Source organism: Coffea eugenioides, chromosome 1, assembly GCF_003713205.1.
Source record: "Coffea eugenioides isolate CCC68of chromosome 1, Ceug_1.0, whole genome shotgun sequence".
NCBI classification, from domain to species: Eukaryota; Viridiplantae; Streptophyta; class Magnoliopsida; order Gentianales; family Rubiaceae; genus Coffea; species Coffea eugenioides.
The window spans coordinates 31618271-31630061 of NC_040035.1; the positions used below are offsets into that span (position 1 = coordinate 31618271).

General features: G+C 34.6%; 4 protein-coding genes across 4 annotated transcripts; all 4 read right to left on the reverse strand.

Annotated features, from left to right (window-relative positions):
• Window positions 1-1072: 1072 nt before the first annotated feature.
• LOC113770330 (zinc finger MYM-type protein 1-like) lies at window positions 1073-3588 on the reverse strand. The gene is made up of 2 exons (XM_027314753.1): window positions 1750-3588; window positions 1073-1660 (listed from the first exon to the last, which is right to left on the reverse strand). The coding sequence occupies exons 1-2, from the start codon at window positions 3586-3588 to the stop codon at window positions 1073-1075; spliced, it is 2427 nt and encodes an 808-aa protein (XP_027170554.1).
• Window positions 3589-4778: 1190 nt separating this feature from the next.
• LOC113751383 lies at window positions 4779-7978 on the reverse strand. Its single transcript, XM_027295381.1, has 2 exons — window positions 7847-7978; window positions 4779-5149 (listed from the first exon to the last, which is right to left on the reverse strand). Exon 2 carries the CDS (start codon window positions 5115-5117, stop codon window positions 4797-4799), a length of 321 nt encoding a protein of 106 aa, XP_027151182.1. The 5' UTR covers window positions 5118-5149; window positions 7847-7978; the 3' UTR covers window positions 4779-4796.
• Window positions 7979-8500: 522 nt separating this feature from the next.
• On the reverse strand, window positions 8501-9970 carry LOC113750687 (zinc finger MYM-type protein 1-like). Its single transcript, XM_027294639.1, has 2 exons — window positions 9196-9970; window positions 8501-9106 (listed from the first exon to the last, which is right to left on the reverse strand). Exons 1-2 carry the CDS (start codon window positions 9961-9963, stop codon window positions 8519-8521), a joined length of 1356 nt encoding a protein of 451 aa, XP_027150440.1. The 5' UTR covers window positions 9964-9970; the 3' UTR covers window positions 8501-8518.
• Window positions 9971-9992: 22 nt separating this feature from the next.
• LOC113770338 (zinc finger MYM-type protein 1-like) lies at window positions 9993-11034 on the reverse strand. The gene is made up of 2 exons (XM_027314762.1): window positions 10105-11034; window positions 9993-10043 (listed from the first exon to the last, which is right to left on the reverse strand). Exons 1-2 carry the CDS (start codon window positions 11032-11034, stop codon window positions 9993-9995), a joined length of 981 nt encoding a protein of 326 aa, XP_027170563.1.
• Between the last annotated feature and the right edge of the window lie 757 nt (window positions 11035-11791).

The following is an 11791-nucleotide window of genomic DNA, read 5'->3' on the forward strand; positions in this document are numbered from 1 at the left end:
AAAAAAGGAGTTGTTTCAATCATTTTGGATTCAATTTGAAAATATATAATTTTGTTTGTTTTACTTAAATTAATTTTCAAAAAAAAAGGAGGAAAAGGAAAATTAAAAATACAAAAAGAAAAAATAAAAATAAGGAAAATGCGTGAAATGTGTGGAGGCTTGCATGTGGGGACAAGTGTCCCCTTTTGTTCTTGACAACACATCACCTAAATGGTGAATTGTCTAAACACTTGGGGGTCTTAGAAAAATTGAAAAAAAAAATAGCAAGATAAAGAAAAACAAAAGGCCTTCAGCTGAGCAAAGAGAAGGAGTAAGAGGTAGCTAGGGTTGAAGAGCTACGGGAAGACTGGAAAAAGGAGAGGACAGCTACGGGAAGGAACCTGGGAAGGTAAAAGAAATCTGGGCAGCGAGAGAGGAGAGTTGGAGTGAAAGAAAAGAGAGATTCTGGTAAGGGAGCCAAAGGAAAACTAGAGGAGGATCTGGGAGGAGTAGAGGGGCGGCAGAGAGGTTGAAGGGAGAGAAAACGGTAGAAAGAGGAGAAGACGAGAGAATAGGAGAAGAGAAATTGCAGAAAAATTTTCTACTGAAAGTTGAGCCAGGATTGATGAATCAGCTCTGTTCATCACTCTATTTCGACAAATCCCGACCTCCTTTGGAGGAGATCCTTCTTGCTGCATCATCTACGATACTTAGGGAAGAAGATTTGTGTTGAAATGTTTCGGAGAAAACCACTCCAGATCCACCAAAATCAGGCCCGAACCTACGAAGTCATCAGCCGTGGTGGAATTTTGCAGCGCAAGAGTCGAGTGTTTCCGGCAAAAGGTCCTCGCCAAGACCTGCTCCTCCAATCATCTCATGCTTTGTTTTGCCTTTTAAAGGACTAAAGGTAATCTTTCCTCGTCCTTTTCCTGTGCACACATCCAGGGACGGAGCCAGAAATTTATTTTTGGGGGGGCTGAAGTGTATTAAAATTTTTTTTTTGTGACGAAATAAATATACTTAATAAGTAAAATTTAGAATCAATAATTATAAAAATAATAAAAACATATAATTATACATACCCAAAAATTTGTTATTGATTAACACTTGAAGTATTGGTAGTTGTTGCACTCGAATAACGAAGAGGAGGCAATTGCATTCTGTGAGTCTTCATCCATTGAAAACGCTGCAATATTTGCTCATTTTCAATTGTTGCAAAAATATCCTTCTCGATGTATACAACCAGACAGTCATTCATCCACTCGTCTCCCATTTTGTTGCGCAAATCAGTCTTGACAATATTCATTGCAGAAAATACTCTTTCAACAGAAGCAGTCGCAACTGGTAGAACTAATGCCAACTGGATCAGACGATAAACCAATGGAAAAACTGTATTTTTACCAGTTTTAACCATTTGTTGAGCAAGACTTCCCAAATCTCCAACTTCTGAAAATTGAGGATCGCGTTGCACATTATAAATATAATTTCGAAGTTGAGACTCAAGATATAAATAATCGTTACTTGAGAAGTCTTCAGGATATAAATCAGCAAGACGGAGTAGTTTCTGCACATTGAATTGAGAGAAAGAACTTTTTGGATCAAGACATGCTATGCAACTAAGCAATTCCGTGCTAACTTCCGAGAAACGATTATTCATCTCTTGTATAATTAAATCAACAACCTGACATCACAACAATAATAAAATTAATAACTAAGAAAATCTGCTAACAAGTAACAAATGTAATGAAATAATAATTTCAAAAATAATACCTCACAAAAAATTTCCACGCGATAATGATGAAAATTAGTGATGGTTTGACCTCTGCGACTGCGCCTGGCATTGCCACGGATTGCTATACTGTCTTCCATATCAATCACGGGAATCATATTCAACTCACAAAAATTGTTGACTTCATCTAAAATTATTTGCCATCCCTCTTCCCTAAAGTCTTGCAATTGAGATTTCATAGTATCAATCAAACTCATGGCTTGGACAATATTTTGATCCCTTTGTTGCAAAACAAGTGACAAGTCATTTGTGATTCCCAATAAATACTTCATCAGGTGCAATGCAAAAACAAACTCATAATCATTCATTCTATCAATCAAACCCCTGGCCATACCTCTATTGTCAGAAGTGGTGGCATCATCTTGTATATTTCCCAATATTCCAATCACCGAAGCCCACATAGAGGATAGACGAAGTAATGTTAGATAGTGTGATCCCCAACGAGTATCCCCTGGTCTTGCTAAACTAGTTTCTTGATTTTTGCCTTTTCCACTAATAATATCTCCACTGTCTAAAAGTGTAACAATCTTATCATGTTCTATTTGTCTTAATTGATCTCTCCTTTTACATGATGCTCCAGTTAAATTGACAATCATAGAGACATAGACAAAGAATTCACTGACAATGATATTTCCCTTAGCAACAACAACAATAACTAACTGGAGTTGGTGAGCAAAACAGTGAATATACATCGCATAGGGATTTTCTTGTAATATAAGGGCCTTCAAACCATTGAACTCACCTCGCATATTTGAAGCTCCATCATATCCTTGACCTCTCAATTTGGATAATGATAATCCGTGTTGCGCGAATAAAGAATCAATTGCATCTTTCAAAAAAAGAGATGTGGTGTCAGACACATGTACAATTGCAAGGAAACGTTCAATCACACGCCCTTCTTTGTTCACATATCTCAAAACAACTCCCATTTGCTCTTTCACTGAACTGTCTCGAGACTCATCAACTATTAGGGAAAAATAATTGTCTCCAATATCACTGATTATAACACTTGTGATCTCTGAGGCACAAGCATGTGCCATATCTTTTTGAATCATTGGAGAAGTTAGTTGATTATTTGCAGGAGCATTTTGATTTACAACCTCAAAAATCTCAGTATTTCGCTGGCTATACCACTCAAACAATTCAAGAAAATTGCCTCTATTTGAAGAACTAGTTGACTCATCATTTCCACGAAAAGCCAATCCTTGCTTCAAAAGAAAGCGGGTCACATCCAGAGCAGCAGTTAAACGGGTGCGATATGCAATATCTATTTCGCGCCCACAAGATCGTAGCACATTTGACACACTATGCCTTTGATCTTGAAAACTTTCAAACTGTATTCTAGCATCATTATGGCAACTATTCACAGCTCCAATATGTTCATTAAATCTTTCCATTGCCTTTTTCCAATTATTGAATCCCGTTTTTGTAAAGGCATCCTCTGCATATCGACCTCCCTTATTTTGTGTTTTGAAAAGAAAGCACCAAAAGCAAAACGCCGCATCTTTCGATATGCTATACTCTAACCATACAAACTTTTGATACCAACTATCTTGGAAACTTCTATGTTGTTTACCAAATGATGTTTTTGGATACATATGGCCAATCGGTTGGCAAGGTCCCCTAGTCAAATACTCTCTTCGGACATGGTCTCGAAGAGAAATATCAAATTTCTCAACTGATTTTCGTAATCTCGGATCACTAACAATATCATTTAAATTCAATTCCACACAAGATTGATTTTGAACTGGTTCACTAATATTAGGCTCATTTGAAGATTCACCACTACGGACTCGTTTAGGTTTAAAGAATCTCTCCATTTTCTGTCACAATTAAATAATTGTGGTTAAATTCAATAAAATTATGCAATTCAATAATCAATTAATTTAAAATTCATATAAATAATTCTTTAATTTAATAATAAATTCATATTACTTATATTTCTCAATTTATAAAATTCATTATATAAAATTATCAAAAAGTTAAAATAAGGTACAACTAAATACCCATATAATCTCTAATTCAATCTCATAAAATTTTGAATTTATATTTACATTCAAAATTTCTAATTCACATAATTAATTCTTAAAATTTCAAATATAAAACTAACAAAATTTTAAAAACTAAATACAACCTAAAATCTATACAATTTCTAAACTAATTTCTAATTTAAATTTAATATCATTAAATTTTTTAATGTAATCTTTCAAATTCTTAAATTACATTAACGTAAACTAAATAAAAATTAATCTTAATCAAATTAATATCAAGATACTCAAAATTCAAAAATAATTTAAACATATAATTAACAAAAATATAAAGATGAATATTGTAATTTAAACCAAAAAACTAACCTAAAAGATTTATGTGAATGGAATGGTGGAGAGTTGGAGTCTTGGAGCCTTGAATTGAAGGCTTGAAGCAGGATGGTAGAATCTCAACTGAAGCTTCTTGGAGTTCTTGGAGCCTGGCGTCTTCTTCTTGGAGTTGGAGTCTTGTTTGCCCTTTGGCACTGGCGGCGTGCTTTTGCATCAGATGAAGCCCTAAGGCTTCATCTGATGTATTTTTTTTTTCCCCTCATTATACAAAACGACGCCGTTCCACTAAAAGTGAAACGACGTCGTTTTGTATTTAGAGGGCAAAAAAAAAAATTCAAAATGAAATGGGTCATCTTCTTCCTCAGCAGTCAGCACGGCAGCGGCTTTCCAGCTCTTCTTCACTTCCTCTGCAGCATTCATGGAGCCATGGAGGATGGTAGATCTGGATCACCGTGGGGGGGCTGGGCTGGGCTGGGCTGGCCGCCGGAATCCCCTATATATAGGGGGTTTTCCGGCGGCTTGGGGGGGGGCTTAAGCCCCCCCTTAAATCCGTGGCTGCCAGGGACGGAGCCAGAAATTTATTTTTGGGGGGGCTGAAGTGTATTAAAAATTTTTTTTTATGACGAAATAAATATATTTAATAAGTAAAATTTAGAATCAATAATTATAAAAATAATAAAAACATATAATTATACATACCCAAAAATTTGTTATTGATTAACACTTGAAGTATTGGTAGTTGTTGCACTCGAATAACGAAGAGGAGGCAATTGCATTCTGCGAGTCTTCATCCGTTGAAAACGCTGCAATATTTGTTCATTTTCAATTGTTGCAAAAATATCCTTCTCGATGTATACAACCAGACAGTCATTCATCCACTCGTCTCCCATTTTGTTGCGCAAATCAGTCTTGACAATATTCATTGCAGAAAATACTCTTTCAACAGAAGCAGTCGCAACTGGTAGAACTAATGCCAACTGGATCAGACGATAAACCAATGGAAAAACTGTATTTTTACCAGTTTTAACCATTTGTTGAGCAAGACTTCCCAAATCTCCAACTTCTGAAAATTGAGGATCGCGTTGCACATTATAAATATAATTTCGAAGTTGAGACTCAAGATATAAATAATCGTTACTTGAGAAGTCTTCAGGATATAAATCAGCAAGACGGAGTAGTTTCTGCACATTGAATTGAGAGAAAGAACTTTTTGGATCAAGACATGCAATGCAACTAAGCAATTCCGTGCTAACTTCCGAGAAACGATTATTCATCTCTTGTATAATTAAATCAACAACCTGACATCACAACAATGATAAAATTAATAACTAAGAAAATCTGCTAACAAGTAACAAATGTAATGAAATAATAATTTCAAAAATAATACCTCACAAAAAATTTCCACGCGATAATGATGAAAATTAGTGATGGTTTGACCTCTGCGACTGCGCCTGGCATTGCCACGGATTGCTATACTGTCTTCCATATCAATCACGGGAATCATATTCAACTCACAAAAATTGTTGACTTCATCTAAAATTATTTGCCATCCCTCTTCCCTAAAGTCTTGCAATTGAGATTTCATAGTATCAATCAAACTCATGGCTTGGACAATATTTTGATCCCTTTGTTGCAAAACAAGTGACAAGTCATTTGTGATTCCCAATAAATACTTCATCAGGTGCAATGCAAAAACAAACTCATAATCATTCATTCTATCAATCAAACCCCTGGCCATACCTCTATTGTCAGAAGTGGTGGCATCATCTTGTATATTTCCCAATATTCCAATCACCGAAGCCCACATAGAGGATAGACGAAGTAATGTTAGATAGTGTGATCCCCAACGAGTATCCCCTGGTCTTGCTAAACTAGTTTCTTGATTTTTGCCTTTTCCACTAATAATATCTCCACTGTCTAAAAGTGTAACAATCTTATCATGTTCTATTTGTCTTAATTGATCTCTCCTTTTACATGATGCTCCAGTTAAATTGACAATCATAGAGACATAGACAAAGAATTCACTGACAATGATATTTCCCTTAGCAACAACAACAATAACTAACTGGAGCTGGTGAGCAAAACAGTGAATATACATCGCATAGGGATTTTCTTGTAATATAAGGGCCTTCAAACCATTGAACTCACCTCGCATATTTGAAGCTCCATCATATCCTTGACCTCTCAATTTGGATAATGATAATCCGTGTTGCGCGAATAAAGAATCAATTGCATCTTTCAAAAAATGAGATGTGGTGTCAGACACGTGTACAATTGCAAGGAAACGTTCAATCACACGCCCTTCTTTGTTCACATATCTCAAAACAACTCCCATTTGCTCTTTCACTGAACTGTCTCGAGACTCATCAACTATTAGGGAAAAATAATTGTCTCCAATATCACTGATTATAACACTTGTGATCTCTGAGGCACAAGCATGTGCCATATCTTTTTGAATCATTGGAGAAGTTAGTTGATTATTTGCAGGAGCATTTTGATTTACAACCTCAAAAATCTCAGTATTTCGCTGGCTATACCACTCAAACAATTCAAGAAAATTGCCTCTATTTGAAGAACTAGTTGACTCATCATTTCCACGAAAAGCCAATCCTTGCTTCAAAAGAAAGCGGGTCACATCCAGAGCAGCAGTTAAACGGGTGCGATATGCAATATCTATTTCGCGCCCACAAGATCGTAGCACATTTGACACACTATGCCTTTGATCTTGAAAACTTTCAAACTGTATTCTAGCATCATTATGGCAACTATTCACAGCTCCAATATGTTCATTAAATCTTTCCATTGCCTTTTTCCAATTATTGAATCCCGTTTTTGTAAAGGCATCCTCTGCATATCGACCTCCCTTATTTTGTGTTTTGAAAAGAAAGCACCAAAAGCAAAACGCCGCATCTTTCGATATGCTATACTCTAACCATACAAACTTTTGATACCAACTATCTTGGAAACTTCTATGTTGTTTACCAAATGATGTTTTTGGATACATATGGCCAATCGGTTGGCAAGGTCCCCTAGTCAAATACTCTCTTCGGACATGGTCTCGAAGAGAAATATCAAATTTCTCAACTGATTTTCGTAATCTCGGATCACTAACAATATCATTTAAATTCAATTCCACACAAGATTGATTTTGAACTGGTTCACTAATATTAGGCTCATTTGAAGATTCACCACTACGGACTCGTTTAGGTTTAAAGAATCTCTCCATTTTCTGTCACAATTAAATAATTGTGGTTAAATTCAATAAAATTATGCAATTCAATAATCAATTAATTTAAAATTCATATAAATAATTCTTTAATTTAATAATAAATTCATATTACTTATATTTCTCAATTTATAAAATTCATTATATAAAATTATCAAAAAGTTAAAATAAGGTACAACTAAATACCCATATAATCTCTAATTCAATCTCATAAAATTTTGAATTTATATTTACATTCAAAATTTCTAATTCACATAATTAATTCTTAAAATTTCAAATATAAAACTAACAAAATTTTAAAAACTAAATACAACCTAAAATCTATACAATTTCTAAACTAATTTCTAATTTAAATTTAATATCATTAAATTTTTTAATGTAATCTTTCAAATTCTTAAATTACATTAACATAAACTAAATAAAAATTAATCTTAATCAAATTAATATCAAGATACTCAAAATTCAAAAATAATTTAAACATATAATTAACAAAAATATAAAGATGAATATTGTAATTTAAACCAAAAAACTAACCTAAAAGATTTATGTGAATGGAATGGTGGAGAGTTGGAGTCTTGGAGCCTTGAATTGAAGGCTTGAAGCAGGATGGTAGAATCTCAACTGAAGCTTCTTGGAGTTCTTGGAGCCTGGCGTCTTCTTCTTGGAGTTGGAGTCTTGTTTGCCCTTTGGCACTGGCGGCGTGCTTTTGCATCAGATGAAGCCCTAAGGCTTCATCTGATGTATTTTTTTTTCCCCTCATTATACAAAACGACGCCGTTCCACTAAAAGTGAAACGACGTCGTTTTGTATTTAGAGGGCAAAAAAAAAAATTCAAAATGAAATGGGTCATCTTCTTCCTCAGCAGTCAGCACGGCAGCGGCTTTCCAGCTCTTCTTCACTTCCTCTGCAGCATTCATGGAGCCATGGAGGATGGTAGATCTGGATCACCGTGGGGGGGCTGGGCTGGGCTGGGCTGGCCGCCGGAATCCCCTATATATAGGGGGTTTTCCGGCGGCTTGGGGGGGGGCTTAAGCCCCCCCTTAAATCCGTGGCTGCCAGGGACGGAGCCAGAAATTTATTTTTGGGGGGCCTGAAGTGTATTAAAAATTTTTTTTATGACGAAATAAATATATTTAATAAGTAAAATTTAGAATCAATAATTATAAAAATAATAAAAACATATAATTATACATACCCAAAAATTTGTTATTGATTAACACTTGAAGTATTGGTAGTTGTTGCACTCGAATAACGAAGAGGAGGCAATTGCATTCTGCGAGTCTTCATCCGTTGAAAACGCTGCAATATTTGCTCATTTTCAATTGTTGCAAAAATATCCTTCTCGATGTATACAACCAGACAGTCATTCATCCACTCGTCTCCCATTTTGTTGCGCAAATCAGTCTTGACAATATTCATTGCAGAAAATACTCTTTCAACAGAAGCAGTCGCAACTGGTAGAACTAATGCCAACTGGATCAGACGATAAACCAATGGAAAAACTGTATTTTTACCAGTTTTAACCATTTGTTGAGCAAGACTTCCCAAATCTCCAACTTCTGAAAATTGAGGATCGCGTTGCACATTATAAATATAATTTCGAAGTTGAGACTCAAGATATAAATAATCGTTACTTGAGAAGTCTTCAGGATATAAATCAGCAAGACGGAGTAGTTTCTGCACATTGAATTGAGAGAAAGAACTTTTTGGATCAAGACATGCTATGCAACTAAGCAATTCCGTGCTAACTTCCGAGAAACGATTATTCATCTCTTGTATAATTAAATCAACAACCTGACATCACAACAATAATAAAATTAATAACTAAGAAAATCTGCTAACAAGTAACAAATGTAATGAAATAATAATTTCAAAAATAATACCTCACAAAAAATTTCCACGCGATAATGATGAAAATTAGTGATGGTTTGACCTCTGCGACTGCGCCTGGCATTGCCACGGATTGCTATACTGTCTTCCATATCAATCACGGGAATCATATTCAACTCACAAAAATTGTTGACTTCATCTAAAATTATTTGCCATCCCTCTTCCCTAAAGTCTTGCAATTGAGATTTCATAGTATCAATCAAACTCATGGCTTGGACAATATTTTGATCCCTTTGTTGCAAAACAAGTGACAAGTCATTTGTGATTCCCAATAAATACTTCATCAGGTGCAATGCAAAAACAAACTCATAATCATTCATTCTATCAATCAAACCCCTGGCCATACCTCTATTGTCAGAAGTGGTGGCATCATCTTGTATATTTCCCAATATTCCAATCACCGAAGCCCACATAGAGGATAGACGAAGTAATGTTAGATAGTGTGATCCCCAACGAGTATCCCCTGGTCTTGCTAAACTAGTTTCTTGATTTTTGCCTTTTCCACTAATAATATCTCCACTGTCTAAAAGTGTAACAATCTTATCATGTTCTATTTGTCTTAATTGATCTCTCCTTTTACATGATGCTCCAGTTAAATTGACAATCATAGAGACATAGACAAAGAATTCACTGACAATGATATTTCCCTTAGCAACAGCAACAATAACTAACTGGAGTTGGTGAGCAAAACAGTGAATATACATCGCATAGGGATTTTCTTGTAATATAAGGGCCTTCAAACCATTGAACTCACCTCGCATATTTGAAGCTCCATCATATCCTTGACCTCTCAATTTGGATAATGATAATCCGTGTTGCGCGAATAAAGAATCAATTGCATCTTTCAAAAAAAGAGATGTGGTGTCAGACACATGTACAATTGCAAGGAAACGTTCAATCACACGCCCTTCTTTGTTCACATATCTCAAAACAACTCCCATTTGCTCTTTCACTGAACTGTCTCGAGACTCATCAACTATTAGGGAAAAATAATTGTCTCCAATATCACTGATTATAACACTTGTGATCTCTGAGGCACAAGCATGTGCCATATCTTTTTGAATCATTGGAGAAGTTAGTTGATTATTTGCAGGAGCATTTTGATTTACAACCTCAAAAATCTCAGTATTTCGCTGGCTATACCACTCAAACAATTCAAGAAAATTGCCTCTATTTGAAGAACTAGTTGACTCATCATTTCCACGAAAAGCCAATCCTTGCTTCAAAAGAAAGCGGGTCACATCCAGAGCAGCAGTTAAACGGGTGCGATATGCAATATCTATTTCGCGCCCACAAGATCGTAGCACATTTGACACACTATGCCTTTGATCTTGAAAACTTTCAAACTGTATTCTAGCATCATTATGGCAACTATTCACAGCTCCAATATGTTCATTAAATCTTTCCATTGCCTTTTTCCAATTATTGAATCCCGTTTTTGTAAAGGCATCCTCTGCATATCGACCTCCCTTATTTTGTGTTTTGAAAAGAAAGCACCAAAAGCAAAACGCCGCATCTTTCGATATGCTATACTCTAACCATACAAACTTTTGATACCAACTATCTTGGAAATTTCTATGTTGTTTACCAAATGATGTTTTTGGATACATATGGCCAATCGGTTGGCAAGGTCCCCTAGTCAAATACTCTCTTCGGACATGGTCTCGAAGAGAAATATCAAATTTCTCAACTGATTTTCGTAATCTCGGATCACTAACAATATCATTTAAATTCAATTCCACACAAGATTGATTTTGAACTGGTTCACTAATATTAGGCTCATTTGAAGATTCACCACTACGGACTCGTTTAGGTTTAAAGAATCTCTCCATTTTCTGTCACAATTAAATAATTGTGGTTAAATTCAATAAAATTATGCAATTCAATAATCAATTAATTTAAAATTCATATAAATAATTCTTTAATTTAATAATAAATTCATATTACTTATATTTCTCAATTTATAAAATTCATTATATAAAATTATCAAAAAGTTAAAATAAGGTACAACTAAATACCCATATAATCTCTAATTCAATATCATAAAATTTTGAATTTATATTTACATTCAAAATTTCTAATTCACATAATTAATTCTTAAAATTTCAAATATAAAACTAACAAAATTTTAAAAACTAAATACAACCTAAAATCTATACAATTTCTAAACTAATTTCTAATTTAAATTTAATATCATTAAATTTTTTAATGTAATCTTTCAAATTCTTAAATTACATTAACGTAAACTAAATAAAAATTAATCTTAATCAAATTAATATCAAGATACTCAAAATTCAAAAATAATTTAAACATATAATTAACAAAAATATAAAGATGAATATTGTAATTTAAACCAAAAAACTAACCTAAAAGATTTATGTGAATGGAATGGTGGAGAGTTGGAGTCTTGGAGCCTTGAATTGAAGGCTTGAAGCAGGATGGTAGAATCTCAACTGAAGCTTCTTGGAGTTCTTGGAGCCTGGCGTCTTCTTCTTGGAGTTGGAGTCTTGTTTGCCCTTTGGCACTGGCGGCGTGCTTTTGCATCAGATGAAGCCTTAGGGCTTCATCTGATGTATTTTTTTCCCCTCA